Source organism: Dreissena polymorpha, chromosome 14 (assembly GCF_020536995.1).
Source record: "Dreissena polymorpha isolate Duluth1 chromosome 14, UMN_Dpol_1.0, whole genome shotgun sequence".
Lineage (NCBI taxonomy): Eukaryota > Metazoa > Mollusca > Bivalvia > Myida > Dreissenidae > Dreissena > Dreissena polymorpha.
This window is the reverse complement of record NC_068368.1, coordinates 63839457-63864581: the sequence shown is the minus strand read 5'-3', so window position 1 is coordinate 63864581 and position 25125 is coordinate 63839457. Positions and strand designations below refer to the sequence as shown.

Here is a 25125-nt window from a genome sequence, read left to right as displayed (position 1 = left end):
TATTGATCACAATAAATACTGACTACTGTTCACTTTGCATCCTCAGTATGTTAAATGTGAAGTTTAACAGGTTTTTATAAAGAAATATTGTTATGAAGTTCAATAAGTTGTTTATTTTAATGTCTGTTTTAAGGTTTGTCATTGCGTTATGCGCGCCATTTGCGTAGTCAAAATCAGTCGACAGAATTTTCCTTCCCTCTGACTTTGCTTCAATCACACCCCTGGTATTGTCGCCATTGTATTCTCGCACTGTCGTCATCGTACTATTGCATTGTCGCTATCATATTGTCGCGTTGTCGTCATCGCACTATCGCATTGTCACCGTCGTACTATCTCACGGAGGCCATCGTATTGTCGCACTGTTGTCATCATATTATCGCATTGTTGCCATTGTATTGTCTAATTGTCATCATTGTATTATCGCACTATCCCATTGTAGCATTGTCGCCATCGTACTATAGCACTGTCGCCATCGTATTGTCGCACTGTCATCATCGTACTAACGCATTGTTGCCATCATACTATTAAAGGGGCCTTTTCACAGATTTTGGCATATTTTGAAGTTTGTCATTAAATGCTTTATATTGATAAATGTAAACATTGGATCTTAAAAGCTCATGTAAAAAATCAAGAAAAACAAAGGAAAAAAAGTAGCCGGAACCAGTGACCCCAGGAGTCCTGGAATTAGTCTGAAGTAAAAACGCATTAGCCCTTTCAGCTATTCCGCCGGGTGTTCACAGTTTAAATATTTTATACCATATATAAGCAATCTTCGTAGTTTAGTAAATTTAAACGACAACAACAGAACTCTCCAAATTATTCAATCGTATCGCGTTGCAACGCTTTATAATTTTTAGGTTTTCAAATCGTCAAAAGATACATATAATGGCTATATTGGACTATGGTAAATGTTCAGTAATACTGTTTCCTTACAAATATCATAACTAAAACGAAAATTTGCGATTCTGAAACAACTTTTATCTATTTTATCAATTTACCAAACCTTGGAAAGATCCCTTGTATTAAATAATAATTTATTATTTATGTTATAGCAATATTAAGCATCCTCTGTGAGTTGCCAATGACGGGATCACTTTTAAATTGTACTACCTCACTTAAAAATGAGCCTTGATGGGGGAAAACAGGGCTTAATGCATGTGCGCAAAGTCCATGCTTAGCCTGAACAGTCAGCACAGGCTAATCAGGGATGACACTTTCTGCCTACTCTTGTTTTTTGTTTAGAAGAGACTTCATTTAGCCCCAAAATTTAATAAAACCAGAGAGAGTTGTCGCAGATTAGACTGTGCACAGTGCACAGGCAAATCTGGGATAAGATTTTACGCACTTGCATTATGGCCCCTTTTCCAAAAACAAAGCTAATGTTTTCCCTGTTTTTATAAGTGAATTGAGGTGCCAAACCCAATAGAGAGCTGCTGATGAAAAAAGAATTAACAGCTATAAAGTCATTTATTATTATAATGGTATTTGCAATATGAAGCATCCTTTATTAGCTCGGCGTTTTCGGAGAAAACCCGAGGCATTGCCATAGCCAGCTCGTCGTCTGCAGTCCGCTGTAGGCGTCGTGCTAAAACCTTAACATTGGCTCTAAAATCAAAGTGCTTCCACTTACAACTTTAAAATTTCAAATGTAGATGCACCTTGATGAGTTCTACATGCCACACCCATTTTTGGGTCACTAGGTCAAAGGTCAAGGTCACTGTGACCTCTAATATAAAACTTTAACATAAACGTTAACATTCGCTCTAAAATCAAATTGCTTCCACCTACAACTTTGAAACTTCATATGTAGATGCACCTTGATGATTATTACACGGAACACCCATTTTTGGGTCACTAGGTCAAAGATGAAGGTCACTGTGACCTCTAAAAAAAATAAAATTCTGACAAGCTTTCATTTATCCGTAGCTGAGCATGGCACCCGTTATGCGGTGCTCTTGTTATTTCCCATCATGGTTTCACTTTTTGAAGTACTAACTCATTCCTATCTCTCGCCCTCTCTGACAGGTGAACTGGGTGGCCAAGCCCAGTAAGGAGCTTCTGATGAAAGGTCAGCTACCAGGGGTCAAGGCCACTAACTCTTGCTCGGAGCTCAAGTACTGTCAGGTGTCAGTGGCAGAGGGAGCCGGGCTCGAGCTTGGATTTGTGCTCAAGTAGGTGCATTTCATTTGGGGGGTGTTTTTTTCTATATTTTTCTGTTTTTTTTTTTCTAGTTTTCAACACATTTTATTTCAAGATTGCTAACAAGTACATAAACTTCAATAAAAATAACACAATGTTATGCTATCGGTGATGAAAAGAAATATAAGCAACAAATCAAAGGTTATCTATATTATTAAAGTCAATGACATGCAAAGCATACATGTTAGTAAAGTATCACTACCTTTACAATTACATGTAATTTTGTGTCAAAAATTATTTCCGAAATATATGACTCGTCTTGTCTTCATAAAAATTGGCTTGTCCACTAGTCCTTACACATAAACGTATCGCAAGGTCATGAACATTAGTCATGTAGCCAGAATAATGTACAGTTTCGTTAAACTGTGTTTCTTTATTTTTGATATCCAATATATTCCTAAACTGCTGTTTTGCTGACGTGAATACTAGGTGAATTTAGGTGAAAAAAATTGGCAGTTACCGGCATAAGTATGTGCACTTAATACCGGTAAACCATGTAGCCCAGGAAAGCATGTGTAGTTACACTGACTGGATTGACCTGACTTCAATACTGTTGAAAAGGGTGAAAAATCCAATGGCACAAATAAACCAACTAATAAATGATTTTGCTATAAGAAAACAGGCTTAATTCATGTGAGTAAAGTATTGTCCCAGATTAGCCTGTGCGGACAAAACTTTCCGCCTAAACTGGATCTTTGCTTAGAAGGGATTTCCTTTAAACGACAAAATGCTCTCTTTACGCTCTTGTTATAAGCCAGTATTCCCCGAACTTGGCTCAAATAAATTGAGTCGCGTTCTGAGAAAACTGGGCATAATACATATGCGTAAAGTGTCCTCCCAGATTAGCCTGTGCAGTCCGCACAGGCTAAACAGGGACAACACTTTCCGCTTAAACTAGATTTTCAGTAAAAAGGGACTTCATTTAAACTTAAAATACCATAAAAGCAGAAAGTGTTGTCCCTGATTAGCCTATGCAGACTGCACAGGCTAATCTGGGATGACACTTTATATACATGCATTAAGCCCAGTTTTTTCAGAACGCAGCTCAACTATTCCTCTCATTTCAGGACTGTAGCAGGTGATCCCCAAAGGCTGAGCTGCAGTGTGACTGGCTCTAACAAGATCCAGATAGGTCATCCATTGCCAGGGGTTATATATGTGTTTTTGCTAGACAAGTTTGGAAACACTTTGGAGTCAGTGAGTGATCCAGTTTGTATCATGTTAATTAAATGGTTGTCTGCACAATTTTGTTGTAGGTTATATTGAAATAAGGGTGTCCATTTGCTATTGAACACAATGAAAGAAAAAGAGTAATAAAATCAATAGAAAACATATTTGCATTCAAGATTTTGTTAAAATTTTGAGGAAAACTGAAGAAAATTATATATTTGATCAAACAAAATTAAACTATTTCCACTCTTGATGAGCTTATTTTTCAAATATTTAATTCCGAGATGTAAAGGGAATATAGGGATCTTAGACAAAAGAGGCATAAAGCAGTATTTTTGTCGGTACAACTGTGTGTCTGTGCAAGAATTCCTATGTCAGCCATAACTGTGCCATTTTTTATGGATTGCAAAATAATTTGGCACTAATGACCACCATTATAAGAAGATGTGGAGTGTCTTGTTTGTTCTGGATCTTACCCTATGTGTGTGTTGTAATGACCACCATTATAAGAAGATGTGGAGTGTCTTGTTTGTTCTGGATCTTACCCTATGTGTGTGTTGTAATGACCACCATTATAAGAAGATGTGGAGTGTCTTGTTTGTTCTGGATCTTACCCTATGTGTGTGTTGTAATGACCACCATTATAAGAAGATGTGGAGTGTCTTGTTTGTTCTGGATCTTACCCTATGTGTGTGTTGTAATGACCACCATTATAAGAAGATGTGGAGTGTCTTGTTTGTTCTGGATCTTACCCTATGTGTGTGTTGTAATGACCACCATTATAAGAAGATGTGGAGTGTCTTGTTTGTTCTGGATCTTACCCTATGTGTGTGTTGTAATGACCACCATTATAAGAAGATGTGGAGTGTCTTGTTTGTTCTGGATCTTACCCTATGTGTGTGTTGTAATGACCACCATTATAAGAAGATGTGGAGTGTCTTGTTTGTTCTGGATCTTACCCTATGTGTGTGTTGTAATGACCACCATTATAAGAAGATGTGGAGTGTCTTGTTTGTTCTGGATCTTACCCTATGTGTGTGTTGTAATGACCACCATTATAAGAAGATGTGGAGTGTCTTGTTTGTTCTGGATCTTACCCTATGTGTGTGTTGTAATGACCACCATTATAAGAAGATGTGGAGTGTCTTGTTTGTTCTGGATCTTACCCTATGTGTGTGTTGTAATGACCACCATTATAAGAAGATGTGGAGTGTCTTGTTTGTTCTGGATCTTACCCTATGTGTGTGTTGTAATGACCACCATTATAAGAAGATGTGGAGTGTCTTGTTTGTTCTGGATCTTACCCTATGTGTGTGTTGTAATGACCACCATTATAAGAAGATGTGGAGTGTCTTGTTTGTTCTGGATCTTACCCTATGTGTGTGTTGTAATGACCACCATTATAAGAAGATGTGGAGTGTCTTGTTTGTTCTGGATCTTACCCTATGTGTGTGTTGTAATGACCACCATTATAAGAAGATGTGGAGTGTCTTGTTTGTTCTGGATCTTACCCTATGTGTGTGTTGTAATGACCACCATTATAAGAAGATGTGGAGTGTCTTGTTTGTTCTGGATCTTACCCTATGTGTGTGTTGTAATGACCACCATTATAAGAAGATGTGGAGTGTCTTGTTTGTTCTGGATCTTACCCTATGTGTGTGTTGTAATGACCACCATTATAAGAAGATGTGGAGTGTCTTGTTTGTTCTGGATCTTACCCTATGTGTGTGTTGTAATGACCACCATTATAAGAAGATGTGGAGTGTCTTGTTTGTTCTGGATCTTACCCTATGTGTGTGTTGTAATGACCACCATTATAAGAAGATGTGGAGTGTCTTGTTTGTTCTGGATCTTACCCTATGTGTGTGTTGTAATGACCACCATTATAAGAAGATGTGGAGTGTCTTGTTTGTTCTGGATCTTACCCTATGTGTGTGTTGTAATGACCACCATTATAAGAAGATGTGGAGTGTCTTGTTTGTTCTGGATCTTACCCTATGTGTGTGTTGTAATGACCACCATTATAAGAAGATGTGGAGTGTCTTGTTTGTTCTGGATCTTACCCTATGTGTGTGTTGTAATGACCACCATTATAAGAAGATGTGGAGTGTCTTGTTTGTTCTGGATCTTACCCTATGTGTGTGTTGTAATGACCACCATTATAAGAAGATGTGGAGTGTCTTGTTTGTTCTGGATCTTACCCTATGTGTGTGTTGTAATGACCACCATTATAAGAAGATGTGGAGTGTCTTGTTTGTTCTGGATCTTACCCTATGTGTGTGTTGTAATGACCACCATTATAAGAAGATGTGGAGTGTCTTGTTTGTTCTGGATCTTACCCTATGTGTGTGTTGTAATTTTATGAGGGGCCAAGTATGAGTAAGGAGACACAAGTCTTGTTTGAAATAGATCTTCCCTACTTTTTATCCCCCGCCATAGGCGGAGGGATATTGTTTTGGTGTTGTCCGTCCATCTGTCTTTCTGTCCGTCCGGCACTTTTGTGTCAGGAGCCATATCTTGGAAGGGCTTTGGCGGATTTTATTGAAACTTGTATGAGTATATATATGGATAAGAGGATGATGCATGCCAAATGGCATTGTACACCATCTGTTTATAACGAAGTTATGGCCCTTTGTATCTTGAAAAAATGCATTTTTTTAGTGTCAAATATAACACTTATGTGTCCTGAAGCATATTGGCGGGGATATCAATTTAACGAATTTGCTTGTGTTTTGGTATTTCAGGAGGGGCCAAGTCTGAGCAGGGAGACACATGGCTTGTTTGAAATAGATTTTACCCTATGTGTTTGTTGTTATTTTATGAGGGGCCAAGTCTTAGCAAGGAGACACATGTCTGAATTAAAATAGATCTTACCTTACTTTTTTGGGTATTTCAGGAGGGGCCAAGTCTAAGCAAGGAATTGGTTGTGACTGGGGATAACTTGAAGACAGACCTCTGTAAAATAACATATGATAAGGTATGCATTTTCATTAAGGATAGAATGTTCAATTTATAGTATTGGTTAACGACGTTCTGGAGTTTGGGAAATAACCTATGAATCTTGTTGATAAGCGTGAGTTGTTAGGATTTAGAAAAGTGTATAGAATGCTGCAAATGACAAGTTACTAGATTAATGTGGGAGATGATAGCTGCGACCCTTAGTTCAGGCATCAATTAAAGGTTGCATTTTGATGCCCCCATTATCAATCAGATCTTCACCAAACCTGGTCAGAAGTTGTATCTAGAAGATGTCTAGGTCAAGTTTGAATATGGGTCATGCCAGGTATAAAAACTTGGTCATGGGGTCACTTAGTGTGTTTTATACTGAAAGTTTGTCCGGACCATAACTATGTCATTTATCATTAGATTTTAAAATGACTTGGTACATTTGTTCACCATCATGGGACGGTGTGTTGTGTGAAAAAAGTATGTCAATATCTCAAAGGTCAAGGTCACACTTGGAGTTCAAAAGTCAAATGCTTGTCCGGGCCATAATTTTGTCATTTATTGTGAGATTTTAAAATCATTTGGCAAATTTGTTCACCATCATTGGACAGTGTGTCGCCCGAAAGAATTACGTCGATGTCTCTAAGGTCAAGGTCACACTACGAGTTCAACAAGCATAAATGAGCTTGTCCGGGCCATAACTATGTCATTCATTGTAAAATTTTAAAATCATTTGGCACATTTGTTCATCATCATTGGACAGTGTGTTGCGTCAAAGGTCAATGTCACACTTAAAGTTCAAAGGTAAAAAATGGCCATAAGTGAGCTTGTCCGGGCCATAACTATGTTGTTCATTGTGAGAATTTAAAATCATTTGGCAAATTTGTTCACCATTATTGGACGGTGTGTCGCACGAAAGAAATACGTCGATATCTCCAAGGTCACACTTTGAGTTCAACGATCATAAATGAGCTTGTCCGGGCCATAACTATGTAGTTCATCGTGAGATGTAAAATCATTTGGCACATATGTTCACTATCATTGGACGGTGTGTCAGGCGAAAGAATTATGTCAATATCTCCAAGGTCAAGGCCACACATTGAGTTCAAAGGTAAAAAATGGCCATAAATAAGCTTGTGCGGGCCATAACTATGTCGTTCATTGTAAGGTTTTAAAACCATTTGGAAATTTGTTCACCATCATTGGACAGTGTGTCGTGCGAAAGAATTACGTCAATATCTCCAAGGTCACATAATATTTTGTAAAATTTTAATAATATGTTATCAAAATAGTCTTTATTTACCAGTTAACGGCTTCTTTGAAGTATAAGAAACACTATTTACATGCGATTATTTTCTCAATTGAGCCAGTTTTGCGATAATTTTTTTTCCCAAAATGATGTTCTCCACAACGCAAAATTCCCAAAATTCCAGTGTGGCGTTTTCCCAAAATGGAGTGGAAAAGGCCTGTCAAAGGTCAAAAATGGCAATAAATGATCTTGTCTGGGCCATAACTAGGTCATTCATTGTAAGATTTTAAAATGACTCTGTACATTAATTTTGTTCACAGTCATTGGACAGCGTGTCATGTGTAATCATTCAAGATTTCAAAGGTCAAAATGGCTATAAATAATAATGGCATAATAATTCTTTAAAATCTCCATAAATTAGATTCTCTTGTTTTGTGAAGACAGCATGCAAAATATTCTGTGTCAATGCAGCACGTGGGGGTATATGTCGTGTCTGTGACAAAGCTCTAGTTATGAATGTTGTAATTGGTGTTATGGTAAAGAAAAAAATTACTGTTAAATTTTAGCCACCCTGCAGGGCTCTTGCTACACTTTGGGGGAAAGGGGCTGGGGCCCTAAGAGGGGGGAGTTTCATGTCGTTTTGGGCCAAAAGGGAAATTTTAGAAGATCTTTTCACCAACCATTCAACACTTAAAATTGCTATATTTTAATTTCATTTACATAAATATACATTTAATCAAAGGATAATAGCACAATACCAGCTGGCAACATAGGAATAAAAGTTAAAAAAAAAATGGAGGGGGGGATTTTTAACTGAAATAGGGGAAAATATACTATTTTAAGGGGGTATTGGGCCGAAGTTCGGTCCCAAAAAACTGCCAAACGAGGGCCCTGCGCGGCACCTGAAGAAGTAATGTATTGAAAATGTAGCTTGACTGATGAAAACTGCCGCTGACACATTCTGATCTATATTTCAGCCCCTCAAGACCGCCATTATCAAGGGTATCATGTTTGAGGGTGCTGCCATAGGCAAGAAAGAACTGATGGTACAGTGGCGACACCTCAAGGAATATGTGCGACTAGAAATGGAAGCCGGGCCTCCTGCTCAGATCAAACTGCTCAACTACAATCCAGAGGAGGTGGGTACCTTTTGTTATTGTATGTGATATCAAATGAGCACCGTTTTGAGAAAACTGGGCTTTATGCATGTGCATAAAGTGTCGTCCCAGATTAGCCTGTGCAGTCCGGACAGGCTAATCAGGGATGACACTTTCTGCCTTAGTTGGATTTTTGCTAAGAAGAGACTTTGTTTTAACGAAAAATGTCATTAAAGCAGAAAGTCTCGTCCCTGATTAGCCTGTGTGGACATGCATTAAACCCAGTTTTCTCAGAACGAGACTCAATGAGTTGTGACATTAAATATTATATATGAAATGTTATATATTAGCCATTTCCCACTTATCTACCTTTTTGACGTATTTTTTGTTCCTTAGAAATTACATTTGATTAATTACCTTTCTTACCATATTCAAGTTGTAAAGACTTCATTTCCAACCCTTAGAGACTGATGAGCATCAAACAGCATAAAACCTTAACAGACTGCAAGTGACTCACAGGCTGTTCTGGTTTTATGCTGGACGCAAAAGCCATTTTCACTTTGTTTCTTGTTAGGGAAAGGGTTAAATAATATAGCTACTCATAAATGTATCTGATTTCTTCATGCTTAAAAAAGCAACAGGTCAGTACATAAATGAAACATATATAAGTATAACAAAGGATTAGTATTATGCCAACACAAACAAAAATTTGAAGTGCTGTCTGGGAAAATGGGGCTTAATGCATGAGCTTAAAATGTCCTCCCATATCAGACAGTGCAGTCAGCACAGGCTAAACAGGGACAACACTTTATGCTTTAATGATTTTTATGCTCCCCGAAAATATTTTCGGTGGAGCATATAGTTGCCACTCTGTAGTTCCGTACTTCTTTCCTTCCGTCACACTTTTGCTACCGTTTCTCATAGCGCCTTAAATACTTTACGAAACGCTTTCATATTTGGCATGTAGGTACCTTGCATGGACCTCTACCTTTTGATCAGGTTTGAGGTTACTGGGGTCAAGGTCAAGGTCATCGAGGCTAATAATAGACTTCCTTCTGTCACACTTTTGCTACCGTTTCTCATGGCGCCTTCAATACTTAACCAATGGCTTTCATATTTAGCATGTAGGTACCTTGCATGGACCTCAACCTTTTGATGAGGTTTTAGGTCACTGGGGTCAAGGTCAAGGTCACTGAGGCTAAAAATAGACTTCCTTCTGTCACACTTTTGCTACCGTTTCTCATAGCACTTTCAATACTTAACCAATCGATTTCATATTTGGCATGTAGGTACCTTGCATGAACCTCTACCTTTTGATGAGGTTTGAGGTCACTGGGGTCAAGGTCACAGAGGCTCATAATAGACTTCCTTCTGTCACACTTTTGCTACCGTTTCTCATAGCGCCTTCAATACTTTACAAATCGCTTTCATATTTGGCATGTAGGTACCTTGCATGGACCTCTACCTTTTGATGAGGTTTGAGGTCATTGCGTCAAGGTCACCCAGGCTAATAATAGATTTTTTTAGGTATTTATTACATTGACAAAGTGCATCATCGGGGAGCATCCATCAGTTTCACTGATATTCTTGTTTATTTTACCCTCACAAACGAAGTTCAGGGGGGTATATAGGAGTGAACTTGTCGGTAGGTCGGTCGGTCTGGTCTGTCTGTCGGTACGTATTCAGTGTCCGCTCTCTAATTCAATGAGTTTTCATCCGATCTTCACCAAACTTGGTCAGAAGTTGTATCTAGATGATGTCTAGGCCAAGTTCGAACATGGGCCTTGCCCGGTTAAAAACTAGGTCACAGGGTCACTTGGTGGGTTTTAAACATTCAGCATGTTGTCCGCTCTCTAATTTAAGTAGTTTTCATCCGATCTTCACCAAACTTGGTCAGAAGTTGTATCTACATGATGCCTAGGCCATGTTCGACCATGGGCTTTGCCGGGTCAAAAACTAGGTCATGGGGTAACTTGGTGCCTTTTAAACATTCAGCATGTTTTCCACTCTCTAATTTAAGTAGTTGTCATGCGATCTTCACCAAACTTGGTCAGAAGTTGTATCTAGATGATCTTAAGGCCAAGTTTTAACATGTGCCATGCCAGATCAAAAACTAGGTCACAGGGTCACTTAGTACGTTTTACACATTGAGCATGGTGTCCACTCTCTATTTCAAGTAGTTTAAATCCAATCTTCACCACACTTGGTCAAAAGTTGTAACTAGATGATGTGTAGGTCAAGTTCGAACATGGGCCATGCCGGGTCAAAAACTAGGTCACGTCGTCATAAGTGTGTTTTAAACCTCACCATGCTGTCCGCTCTCTAATTCAAGTAGTTTTTATCCAATCTTCACCAAACTTGGTCAGAAGTTGTATCTTGATAATGTCTAGGGCAAGTTTGAATATGGGTCATGCCGGGCAAAACAAGGTCACGGGGTCACTTAGTGCGTTTTAAACATCACAATGTTGTCCGCTCTCTAATTCAAGTAGTATTCATCAAATCTTCACCAAACTTGGTTAGAAGTTATATCTAGATGATGTCTAGGTCAAGTGTGAATATGGGTCATGCTGGGTCAAAAACTAGGTCACGGGGTATCTTAGTGCGTTTTAAACCTAACCATGTTGTCCTCTCTCTAATTCAAGTAGTTTTCATCCAATCCTCACCAAACTTGGTCACAAGTTTTATCTAAATGATCTCTAGGACAAGATTGAACATGGGCCATTCCGGGCCTAAAACTAGGTCACGGGGTCACTTAGAGCGTTTTTTAACATTCAGCATGGTGTCTGCTCTCTAATTCAAGTAGTTTACATCAGATCTTCACCAAACTTGGTCAGAAGTTTTATGGAAATGATCTAAAGGTCAAGTTAAAACATGGGCCTTTCTGGGTCAAAAACTAGGTCAAGGGGTCACTTAGTGCGTTTTAAAAATTGAGCATGGTGTCCGCTGTTTTTTGTGAAGACGACATGCAAATTATTATTTGTCAATGCAGCATGTGGGGGTATTCGTCACGTCTGTGACAAAGCTCTAGTTAAAGTTCTGTCACAGACTGGACAGGCTGATCTGGGTTGAAACTTTACGGAGATGCATCAAGCCCCCTTTTTCCAGAAGAGGTCCATAGTTTCTGATAAACTTCTTACCTTATCTTATATTATCATAATTATGATGATAAATTTGTTGACTGAAATGATACTTACAGCGCTGCAGATATAAAGATTTGAAAATTTTAATAATTTTTTTTCTGCAGATAATAATGAAAAGATATTTATTGCAACTCAGCTGATAAAACCTGTGTTTAAGTTATTCATCAAGATGAATGTAAGATTTTTAACACTTCAGCTGATCAGAAATGTTTTGTTGTTGATGAATATGATGATGATAAATATGATTAAGATTCCAATTCTTCTGTTATTGTCCCCTACAGGTTTCACCGGAGGGGACTTATGATTTGCGCTCTGTGTGTCTGTGAGTCTGTCACTCTTTTCTGGATCCTGGGATAACTTTTAAAGTTCTTAATATCTTTTCATGAAACTTGAAACATGGATTGCATTATGGACATTATGCATTATTTCATTTTGTTCCTACGTCAAAAATTCTGGTTGATTTGGAAACAAATATAAAAAAGTAATATAACAATTCTGACAATGGTGGAGCCGGAAGGGGACATTTATTGCTTGGCAATAGTCTCCTTCATATATAAGCCAAGCTGTGAGAAAACCTGGCATAATGCATGTGGTAAAATGTCGTACCAGATAAGCACGGGCAGTCTGCACAATATAAATCAGGAATAACTCTTACCAGTTTTATTGAATTTTTGATAAATGGTAGTCTGAATGAAAATCTGGGGGAAAATGTCGTCTCTGGTCAGCCTTTGCAGACTGTTGACTAAATGATACAGCAATGAAGATTGTGACAAAGTTTAGTATGATTATTCTGCTGTAAGTATTATAATTATCATCATTATCAACATCAGCTCATGCATGATGTTAATGTTGATGCTGCTGATGGTGATGATGATGATGATGATGATGATGATGATGATGATGATGATGATGATGATGATGATGATGATGAAATGATGATGATGTTAATGATGATGATGATGATGATGATGATGATGATGATGATGATGATGATGATGATGACGTAATTTCACAGGAAACAGTGAACATTATCGATAATGTTCACTGTTAATTTTCACTGTTTTAATTCACTGATATTTATTTATAGACCACTGAAAAATATAAAATAACTAACTCTATTTGTTGTGCCAGGAGCTGGTGCTGTTCAGTGAGACAGAGCTACCCCGGCCCCTGCAGCTACAGCTGGTAGATGAGGGGGGAAACCCTGCCAGGGTGGCTGATATCAGGGTACTTCTCATCAAGGATGCTAAACTCAAGGTAAGAATACCTGCAGCTACAGCTGGTAGATGAGGGGGGAAACCCTGCCAGGGTGGCTGATATCAGGGTACTTCTCATCAAGGATGCTAAACTCAAGGTAAGATACAGCGGGTAGATGAGGGGGGAAACCCTGCCAGGGTGGCTGATATCAGGGTACTTCTCAACAAGGATGCTAAACTCAAGGTAAGAATACCTGCAGCTACAGCTGGTAGATGAGGGGGGAAACCCTGCCAGGGTGGCTGATATCAGGGTACTTCTCATCAAGGATGCTAAACTCAAGGTAAGAATACCTGCAGCTACAGCTGGAAGATGAGGGGGGAAACCCTACCAGGGTGGCTGATATCAGGGTACTTCTCATCAAGGATGCTAAACTTAAGGTAAGAATACCTGCAGCTACAGCTGGTAGATGAGGGGGGAAACCCTGCCAGGGTGGCCGATATCAGGGTACTTCTCATCAAGGATGCTAAACTCAAGGTAAGATACAGCGGGTAGATGAGGGGGGAAACCCTGCCAGGGTGGCTGATATCAGGGTACTTCTCATCAAGGATGCTAAACTCAAGGTAAGAATACCTGCAGCTACAGCTGGTAGATGAGGGGGGAAACCCTGCCAGGGTGGCTGATATCAGGGTACTTCTCATCAAGGATGCTAAACTTAAGGTAAGAATACCTGCAGCTACAGCTGGTAGATGAGGGGGGGAAACTGCCAGGGTGGCTGATATCAGGGTACTTCTCATCAAGGATGCTAAACTCAAGGTAAGAATACCTGCAGCTACAGCTGGTAGATGAGGGGGGAAACCCTGCCAGGGTGGCTGATATCAGGGTACTTCTCATCAAGGATGCTAAACTCAAGGTAAGAATACCTGCAGCTACAGCTGGTAGATGAGGGGGGAAACCCTGCCAGGGTGGCTGATATCAGGGTACTTCTCATCAAGGATGCTAAACTCAAGGTAAGATACAGCGGGTAGATGAGGGGGGAAACCCTGCCAGGGTGGCTGATATCAGGGTACTTCTCATCAAGGATGCTAAACTCAAGGTAAGAATACCTGCAGCTACAGCTGGTAGATGAGGGGGGAAACCCTGCCAGGGTGGCTGATATCAGGGTACTTCTCATCAAGGATGCTAAACTCAAGGTAAGAATACCTGCAGCTACAGCTGGTAGATGAGGGGGGAAACCCTGCCAGGGTGGCTGATATCAGGGTACTTCACATCAAGGATGCTAAACTCAAGGTAAGAATACCTGCAGCTACAGCTGGTAGATGAGGGGGGAAACCCTACCAGGGTGGCCGATATCAGGGTACTTCTCATCAAGGATGCTAAACTTAAGGTAAGAATACCTGCAGCTACAGCTGGTAGATGATGGGGGAAACCCTGCCAGGGTGGCCGATATCAGGGTACTTCTCATCAAGGATGCTAAACTCAAGGTAAGATACAGCGGGTAGATGAGGGGGGAAACCCTGCCAGGGTGGCTGATATCAGGGTACTTCTCATCAAGGATGCTAAACTCAAGGTAAGATACAGCTGGTAGATGAGGGGGGAAACCCTGCCAGGGTGGCTGATATCAGGGTACTTCTCATCAAGGATGCTAAACTCAAGGTAAGATACAGCTGGTAGATGAGGGGGGAAACCCTGCCAGGGTGGCTGATATCAGGGTACTTCTCATCAAGGATGCTAAACTCAAGGTAAGAATACCTGCAGCTACAGCTGGTAGATGAGGGGGGAAACCCTGCCAGGGTGGCTGATATCAGGGTACTTCTCATCAAGGATGCTAAACTCAAGGTAAGAATACCTGCAGCTACAGCTGGTAGATTAGGGGGGAAACCCTACCAGGGTGGCTGATATCAGGGTACTTCTCATCAAGGATGCTAAACTCAAGGTAAGAATAAAATTAGTGTCGCCCTGGGGCAATGGGGCTAAATGCATGTGTAAAGTGTTGTCCCAGATAAGAATGTGCAATCTGCAGTGGCTTATCAAGGACCACACTTTCCATCTTAACTTAATTTTCATTTAGAAATGAGTTTTTTAACAAAAAGTTCCATTAAAGTGTCTGGCCTTATTAGGACGTGCTAACTGAACCGGCTAATTTGGGTCATTACTTTATGCACATCCACCAAACCCCATTTTTCCTGAACAAGGCTTATTTATGATTGACTGTCTTACATATGTTATGAGGGTGGGTAAGGGGGATTATTTTTAATGAAAATAATATCATTTATTCATTTTGCTTATATTTATGATATAAGGGTCACAAGCCCAAGCTTGCTGGGGGGCGAGTTTATGGAAATGAGGCGTAATTTTCTCAAAAGTTTATACATTTATGAAATGAAGTAAATGATATTCAATTCTTAAGTTCTGGTTTGATGCTGGTTGCAAAAGCCATTTTCTCTTTGCTTCTTATGGGGGAAAGGGTTTAGGTACATGTTTGAATAGATATTATCTGAAGTTGCTGTTGTTTTTCTTTTTATTCAGTTAATCCCGAATGTGCTACAGAACAAGACCAATAAAGATGGCATTGCAGATTTTGGTATACTCACTGCTTCTTGCCCTAAGTAAGGACACATACAGTACTAATTAGTCTTTGTTTTCCAAGGACAATTTTCTTTCATGGACTCTGTTGTCCAACCACTTAATGATTAAAGAAAATGTGTAGTCAATTTTTTGAACATAAAAAGTAATTTAATATTTCTATAATTAGGGCTTAAGTCGCAATTTACATAAAAAATTTTTACTAAATTTTAACCAAGTTGGCGCTAAGAAATAAGTATGTTTAGCGAAAATGCATGTTGTTTCGAGTGTAACAAAAAAGTGTGAAAAACTGTTTTATTTTCAAATCATATACTTTTCATTTAAGTAGCCAATTTGAGAATTTGGTATCCAAAAAAAGATTTGTGGTTTATATCTTCAATTTAATATGCAGGGGTTTTTTTTAGAAAAAGGGGAAGACGCTGAAGGCTGGGTGAAAGGGGAAAATAGAGCGCAAAAGAGACATATTTGGGGAAAAAATAAAAAATAATGGTTTATTTCAATGTCTATAACTTATCTACAGAGGCATGTCTCTGTCACTATTATTGTGAGTTTCAAGTCTCGTAGAGGGATTGTCCCCAAATACAGCACCAGTTGTGACACAGGAAATGTTTGGGCCACTACTGGATCCAAATAGCTCGCAATATTTACACATAAACCCATGTTAAGTTTGACTGTGATATAGCCATGGGTATCGGGATTCGTATTCTTGAGAATTGAAACAACGACTATCTCGTTTTGTTTGCGTTTCGTCTGGCTTGGAAAATAAAGTTGCAGGGGTAGACCTAATTATGGGAAATGTTTTCAACTGTTTTTCTGTACTGGGGCCGGGGAACAATGTCAATTTAGATATTTCAGTTTCATCATTAATGGGTAGACAATCTAGATCTGCTACAGTATTGGAAGGGGAAAGTGTGACAGCTGCCGATTGTCTACTTTCACATTCACAATGATCGATGTCGATTACCTCCGAATCCTGCTGGGTTTTAACGGTTTATGATGAACCATGCTTTAAAAATGTGTCGATGGGTTTAGTATTTGCCGAGTCCGAACGTTTTATTTTTTTCGTGTATGAACGCCAATTGTGAGACATTTTTTTCTGTTTTCACATCTTGGCTCTTTTATAACCTGGATGAAAATTCGACAGGTGTCCAGTAATTAATTGACGAAATACCCTACTCGCGCAAGACCGGAATCCAGTGAAATAGTCAGGTGATTATTGCGGTCAGTTGCCCGGATAAAAATTTTATGACGTATTTATTTAATTGCTATATTTAGAATCACTGGGGTTCCCAGTTTTGTGTGTTCGTCGGGAGAGAGAGAGAGAGCGAGATCGTGGTACAAATTGGATAAGTGGTGACTCACCCAAAGGAAAAAAAATATCTTTGAGGGGAAAATATTATATTTTGGTTAAAAATGATATTCTCAGAGGGGAAATTGTATTTTGAGGGGAAAACATTCTGGTTGGTGAAGACGCCGAATATCGTCGTCATTTTCTTGGTAAAAAAAACCCTGATAAGGTATGATATGTGTGAGAAAATCCTTCAGAAATATAATTGTGCTACACTCTGTGAAAAAGGGGTTTAAAGCATGCGCGTAGTGTTGTCCCAGAGTAGGCTTATTAAGCTAATCTGGACAACACTGAACGCCTAAACTGTATTGTTGCTAAGACGAGACATTTTAAAAAATGAAAAATATTTTAAAAGCGGAAAGTGTCGTCCCCGATTAGCCTGTGTGGACTGCACAGGCTAATCAGGGGCGACACTTTATACACATGCATTAAACCCCATTTTCAAAGAACATGGCCCTATTACATGCTATGATTGTCATGTTTACAGTGGCACATACGAGATCCAGACAAAGGCTTTCATTTCTGCAAGTTTTGCGATCTCAGGACCCAAGTTGAAGATCTCGGTGGCCCCTGATCCCACACGTCCCACCAACCTCAAGGTCAATTATAACCACAAGGGGTCGCTGACTGTGGGACAAGCTTTACCTGGTTAGTTATGTTCACCAGTTGAGCCTTGTTCTGGGAAAACAGGACTTAATGAATGTACGTTGTGTCATCCCAGATTAGCCTGTGCAGTCTGCACAGTCTTATCAGGGAGGCTTTTATGAAATTCTTTTTTTAAGGAAGTCTAAAGAAAAATCCAGTTTGAGTGGAAAGGGCAGACCCCACAGGCTATTCTCGGATGGTGCTTTATGCACATACATTAAGACCAGTTTTCCATAAACGAGACCTTTTAAGTTTTGTCAATATTGTAAGGTGTCTGGCTTGAAAGTAACCATGCGTGTAATATTATTTTGTTATATCCCAATAGGTAGGGGTTAAATTGAAGTCACTCTGTTGGTGTATTGGCCAATCAGTCCGTCCAAGGGTGTAGTCCCATAAAATGTTATGTAAAATGTAATAAAATGTTGCATAAAGTTTGTGAAATGAGGTTCTACACATTTTTGTGCATTTGAATTGGAACTTCAAATATGTTATCTCTATGAAATATGTATGTGAAAGACTCTTTTCAGGGGATTCTCTGCTATGTAAAAAAGGCCATTTAACGGACCCAATCCCAAAGCAAACAAACCTGATCCCGAATGGAAATTGTAAACAAATCCCAATTTCCCCTCCCCCCTAACCCCCAAAAACTTATTATTGTTTTTTTTTTAATTAAAGATTATTATATCTTTATTTTATTTTATAAACATCTAGCAAAGTATATACCAATAATTTATATTGTTTTTTTCCCAAATTGGCCAGGGAAAGGCCTGATGTGGCGATATCTGTTGATAAAAAATCCCAATTTGGTCCATTTTGTTGATAAAAAATTCAAACAATTTCCTTTCTATCACTTTAAAAAATCCCAATTTGACCAGACTCCTTTTCCCCAAATGGTTAGAAAAACCCTGATTCTGCATGACTCATTGCTCACACACAACTGCGTCTTCTGTCTTTGAAGATGCTGTTTAGTAGAGCTCTATATAGGTATGTGGTAGAGCTCTTTATAGCTGTGTGGTAAAAATCTATATAGCTATGTGGTAGAGCTCTACATAGCTATGTGGTAGAGCTCTATATAGCTATGTGAAAGATCTCTACAGAGCTATGTGGTGAAGCTCTATTTAGTTATGTGGTAGAGCTCTATATAGATATGTGGTAGATGTCTATATAGATATGTGGTAGATGTCTATATAGCTATGTGGTAAAGCTCTATTAAGTTATGTGGTAGAGTTCTATATAGCTATATGGTAGACCTCTATATAGCTATGTGGTAGAGCTATATATAGCTATGTGGTAGATCTCTATTTTGCTATGTGGTAGAGCTCTATTTAGGTATTGGATAGAACTCTTCCTTAGCAATATCAATACACATAATATAGTAATGTTTGCTCATATTGGTCATTAAGTAATTTCTGCAGTAATGCTTGTGCTATTTTTGATAAGAATAGTGCAATCGTCATTTAGTTACTGTAACATAATTGCTACCTCTGATAGGACAGGGCCATTGTCAATTGATGACATTAAGTTCTCTTCAAAAGGAATTGCTCAAATACAATGAGTCAACAATCATCATACATCAGTAAAAATGTTAACCTTTTTGTCATTCAGCATCTGCCCTCAGGCATTTGTAAACAAACTCATTGTCAATAAGCAATTTTTTGCCTAGTTTTGGGCCAAAGCTTGGCCTCGTTCCTAATCTCAAAAGGTATATTTGTCTCCAAAATGACTGCCTTTATTTAACAACTTAAGGTTTTGAAAAGATTATTTGCTCGGCTATTTTCAGAGAAAACCCGAGGTATTGTCATAGCCAGCTCGTTGTCTGATGTCCGCGTTGTGCTAAATCCTTTACATTGGCTCTAAAATCAAAGTGCTTCCAACTACAACTTTGAAACTTCATATGTAGATGCACCTTGATCAATTCTACACGCCACACCCATTTTGGGGTCACTAGGTCAAAGGTCAAGGTCACTTACCTCTAAATAAAACAAGCTGTCATTTATTCAAAACTGCACCCGCAGCAGAACTTGGCACCTGTTATGCAGTGCTCTTGTTTTTTTATTCCAACAATTAGTTCATCTACTTATCCAGCCCTGAAAGTGGAATCATATTAAATATAATGTTAAAAAGCCTTTTATTCTAAATGTTATAGTATTTCTATGAAAAAATAAAATAATTCTCAATGTTAGTAAAACAACGTTATATTTCCCAATCTAAAGTGCCCTGGTACCATTCCAAAAATTGTGAAAAAGTAAATGTAACAAGCAAAACGCAAGGCACACAGGCGTTACTTACTGATGCTTCGTTGTCTGTGTTCAGAGTACACCGTTGAAGTACAGACAGAGGATGGTAACCCTCTCACATCAGCCAAGGCCTCGCATGTCTCCCTGAAGCTATGGAAGTCTGATGGATTGGAAAACACAAGCCTCCCCAGCAGGGTAGGTGAAGTGTGAGCCTCACTCTGAGATAACGGGGCTTAATGCATGTTGCGTATTGTGTTGTCTCAGATTATGGGAAAACGGGGCTTAATGCATGTTGCGTAGTGTGTTGTCTCAGATTATGGGAAAACGGTGCTTAATGCATGTTGCGTAGTGTGTTGTCTCAGATTATGGGAAAACGGGGCTTAATGCATGTTGCGTAGTGTGTTGTCTCAGATTATGGGAAAACGGGGCTTAATGCATGTTGCGTAGTGTGTTGTCTCAGATTATGGGAAAACAGGGCTTAATGCATGTTGCGTAGTGTGTTGTCTCAGATTATGGGAAAACGGGGCTTAATGCATGTTGCATAGTGTGTTGTCTCAGATTATGGGAAAACGGGGCTTAATGCATGTTGCGTAGTGTGTTGTCTCAGATTATGGGAAAACGGGGCTTAATGCATGTTGCGTAGTGTGTTGTCTCAGATTAGCCAGCACAGAGAAACCACACTTTCTGCAAAAACTGAATTTTAGCTAAGAAGAGACTTACTTTAAACGATGAATTAAAGCAGAAAGTGGTGTCCCTGATTTACTTGTGCAGACTGCACAGGCTTATCTAGGATAAAAACTTTACATAAATACATTAAGCCCTGTATTCGTGGAGCGATGTTTGCTGTTTTGGCCCCACCTATGCAATCCTTACGGAGCATATCTTAGTCCTAAAAAGAGACTTATTAAGAGGAAAAAAAAAATTTATGAAAAATACTTTAAATGATAACTAATGAAACTGTTATTTATAATAGCTTTAAATAATTTTAAATTCAAACAGATAACATGAAAAGTGTAACAAATGCTTCAATTTTTCCTTTAAAAATAAGATTATACATAAACGAACATCTTCATGAATTATTATTACGATGTATTTAAAAGGATTTGTTATTGCATGTACTTTAATTTTATTAGCTTGACTAATATATATGAAATATATATAGTGGAGCTATCCTACTCGTCCCGGCGTCTGCGTTAGCGTGCAAATGTTAAAGTTTTCGTACTACCCCCAAATATATTTTCTTTGTCCCTTGACATATTGCTTTCATATTTTGCTTACTTGTTTACCAACATGACCCCAACCTATAAACAAGAGCAGACAACTCTATCAAGCATTTTGTCATAATTATGGCCCCTTTTCCACTTAGAATATGCAGCAAATGTTTAAGTTTTCGTACTACCCTATTTATTTTCATTGTCCCTTGACATATTGCTTTCAAATTTTGCATACTTGTTTACCAACATGACCCCAACCTATAAACAAGAGCAGACAACTCTGTCAAGCATTTTGTCATAATTATGGCCCCGTTTCCACTTAGAATATGCAGCAAATGTTAAAGTTTTCGTACTACCCTATTTATTTTCATTGTCCCTTGACATATTGCTTTTATATTTTGCACACTTGTTTTCCAACATCACCCCAACCTATAAACAAGAGCAGACAGCTCTATCAAGCATTTTGTCATCATTATTGCCCCTTTTATACTTAGAATATGCATATTATTGATAAATCTATGTTAAAGTTTGCGTACTACCCCAAATATTTCCTATATCCTTTGACATATTGCTTTTATATTTTGCATACTTGTTTACCAATATGACCCCAACCTTTAAACAAGAGCAGACAACTCTATCAAGCATTTTGTAATAATTATGGCCCCTTTTCCACTTAGAATATGCAGCAAATGTTAAAGTTTGCGTACTACCCTAAATATTTTCAATGTCCCTTGACATATTGCTTTTATATGTTGCATACTTGTTTACCAACATGACCCCAACCTATAAACAAGAGCAGACCACTGCATCAAGCATTTTGACATAATTATGGCCCCTTTTACACTTAGATAATTAATCATTTTGCTTAAATGTCCATCACTTCTTTATTTACGATCACATTTATTATTACTTTGACAAAACAACACTTACCTGAATACCACAATGGATTCCACCTAAACAATACCCCACGACCCTACCAGAATCCCTCCCCCCTCCCCCAACCTCACCCTCCATTTTTTTTTAAACATCATTTTATAAATTACCACCCCCCACATTATACCCCTCTCTCACCCCCAAGCATCAAGCATTTTGACATAATTATGGCCCCTTTTACACTTAGATAATTAATCATTTTGCTTAAATGTCCATCACTTCTTTATTTACGATCACATTTATTATTACTTTGACAAAACAACACTTACCTGAATACCACAATGGATTCCACCTAAACAATACCCCACGACCCTACCAGAATCCCTCCCCCCTCCCCCAACCTCACCCTCCATTTTTTTTTAAACATCATTTTATAAATTACCACCCCCCACATTATACCCCTCTCTCACCCCCACCCCCCCCCCAAAAAACAACTTTTTTTTAAACATCATCTTATAAATTACCACACCCCACATTATACCCCTTTCTCACCCCCCCCCCCCTATCCCCCTAAAAAGACAACTTTTTTTAAACATCATCTTATAAATTACCACACCCCACATTATACCCCCCTCTCACCCCCCTACCCCCCCCCCCCCCCCCCCCCCCCAAATTGTTTTTTTTTTTTCCTTTTCTTATTTTTGAAAGATCGTCTAATAAATTATTGAATATGAACAATTTCCCCATGATGGCTTACGTTATACTGTCAAGCACTCGAATAGTCGAGCGCGCTGTCCTCTGACAGCTCTTGTTTATTTATTTATTTATTTCACAACGTACACAGTAAATGTAAAATGGTACCTGCAGCATTCACTGCGTATTTTATTATTTTCAGACACTATCCTACAGTCCAGACTCTTCTAAAACCAGAAAGTCAGATGCTGGCATATTCCACTTTAGGTAGGTGAATAAAAAGAGGACTTTTGTTGGTTTCAATAGATAGTCAATTTTAATTCTTGATAGAGCAGCTAAACATTTTCACATATAAACGAGTCTCCTTCTGTGAAAAAGGGGTTTAATGCATTTGCATAAATTGTCATCTCAGATTAGCCTGTGCATTGCGCACAGGCTAATCTGGGACTACACTTACCCTCTTAACTGGAATTTTGTCAAGAAGGGTCTTCCTTTAAATAAAAAATACAATAAAAGGGCAATGTGTCTTCCCTATATCTGGGACAACATTTAATGCACATGAATTAAACCCCCTTTTTCACCGAGCAGGACTCAAATATATGGCATGATACCCATTTTGAAATGATGTGTCTGATATGATGGCCCATAGTGTCCTAATTTATGGTTCCTATTTTCCAATGACGCATCTCATATGATGGTCCATAGTGTCCTAGTTCATGGTTCCCATTTTGAGTTTTAGGCGTCTCTTATCATGGTCCAAAGTGTCCTAATTTATGGTTTCCATTTTGTGTTTCAGGAACATCATAGCCCCAGAGGAGTCGGGTACCTATAACATCATGTTTGTGTACTACGATGGGAAGCACCAGCTGTTCAGTAGTATCGTGAGTATATCAGCCTCATTTTTGGGGGAAACTGGTCCTTATGCATGTGTGTAAAGTGTTGTCCCAGATAAGCCTGTACAGTCAGCTCAGAATAATTAGGGTCGATGATTTATGCCTACATTAAAGCGGACAGTGTCGTCCCTATAATAAACCATGGATGCAGGTTATATGCATATATTTTTACTATGTATATTATCGTCCTTTTTTAATCTGTATATCTCGGCTGAAAACACATTTCTATAGACATTGTCATAAATAATGAGTGTACTAGTCTAATTAATGTCAAGTTATCTAAAATAGTATATTCTGATTGCTTTAAAGCTCTTAACCTGAAAAATGTATTTTTTACCATTTTTTATTGCCTTTTACGTTATTGTGAAGCGGGATAGAATATGTTAATAATTTGTGCGCTATAAAAATGCTTTGTTTTTGTATTTTTTTGTATTTGCAGATTAATTCCAAGATTGAGCCATCATTGCCGGTGAAGCTTGTCATGCTTGGTAACATCGGCACGGCAACCGTCTCCAATGTGAAGAACTTTAACCTTCGATGCATAGTACGGAGTCTCAAGCTTGAAATGCGGGTATGTGCTGGTCTCATTTTGTTCCAACATCAAGTATTAGCTTATTCCTAATAGCACTATACACTGGCCAATGGCTGTTTAATACAGGTGTCCTAATAGCACTATACACTGGCGAATGTCTGCTTAAGAAAGGTGTCCTAATAGCACTATACACTGGCGAATGTCTGCTTAATAAAGGTGTCCTAATAGCACTATACACTGGCAAATGGCTGCTTAATAAAGGTGCCCTAATAGCACTATACACTGGCCAATGGCTGTTTAATACAGGTGTCCTAATAGCACTATACACTGGCAAATGTCTGTTTAATACAGGTGTCCTAATAGCACTATACACTGACGAATGTCTGCTTAATAAAGGTGTCCAAATAGCTCTATATACTGGCCAATGGCTGCTGAATACAGGTGTCGTAATAGCACTATACATTGGCCAATGGCTGCTTAATAAAGGTGTCCTAATAGCACTATACACTGGTGAATGTCTTCTTAATTAAGGTGTTATAATAGCACTATTCACTGGCCAATGGCTGCTAAATAAAGGTGTCCTAATAGCACTATACACTGGCCAATGACTGCTTAATAAAGGTGTCCTAATAGCAATATACACTGGCGAATGGCTGCTTAATTCAGGTGTCCTAATAGCACTATACACTGGCCAATGGCTGCTTAATAAATTGGTTCTTATAGCACTATACACTGGCCAATGGCTGCTGAATACAGGTGTCCTAATAGCACTATACACTGGCCAATGGCTTCTTAATAAAGCTGTCATAATAGCACTATACACTGGCGAATGGCTGCTTAATACTGGTGTCCTAATAGCACTATACACTGGCCAATGGCTGCTTAATAAATGTGTTCTTATAGTACTATACACTGGCCAATGGCTGCTGAATACAGGTGTCCTAATAGCACTTTACCCTGGCCAATGGCTGCTTAATACATGTATCCTAATAGCACTATACACTCGCCAATGGCTGCTTTTTTCAGGTGTCCTAATAGCACTACACTGGCCAATGGCTGCTTAATTCAGGTGTCCTAATAGCACTATACCTTGACCAATGGCTGCTTAA

General features: G+C 38.8%; 1 protein-coding gene across 50 annotated transcripts in view; it reads left to right on the top strand.

Annotated features, from left to right (window-relative positions):
* Positions 1 to 25125, top strand: part of LOC127857616 (structural maintenance of chromosomes flexible hinge domain-containing protein 1-like) — a 157546-nt gene that overhangs the window by 84190 nt on the left and 48231 nt on the right. For all 50 annotated transcript variants that reach the window (XM_052394142.1, XM_052394147.1, XM_052394127.1 and 47 more), the window contains exons 28-38: positions 2026 to 2171; positions 3267 to 3396; positions 6266 to 6346; positions 8542 to 8703; positions 12933 to 13058; positions 15525 to 15604; positions 17417 to 17577; positions 19888 to 20006; positions 22794 to 22858; positions 23388 to 23472; positions 23924 to 24055. In XM_052394142.1, coding sequence (XP_052250102.1) covers positions 2026 to 2171; positions 3267 to 3396; positions 6266 to 6346; positions 8542 to 8703; positions 12933 to 13058; positions 15525 to 15604; positions 17417 to 17577; positions 19888 to 20006; positions 22794 to 22858; positions 23388 to 23472; positions 23924 to 24055 — 1287 coding nt within the window. The remainder of the gene's footprint in view (positions 1 to 2025; positions 2172 to 3266; positions 3397 to 6265; positions 6347 to 8541; positions 8704 to 12932; positions 13059 to 15524; positions 15605 to 17416; positions 17578 to 19887; positions 20007 to 22793; positions 22859 to 23387; positions 23473 to 23923; positions 24056 to 25125) is intronic.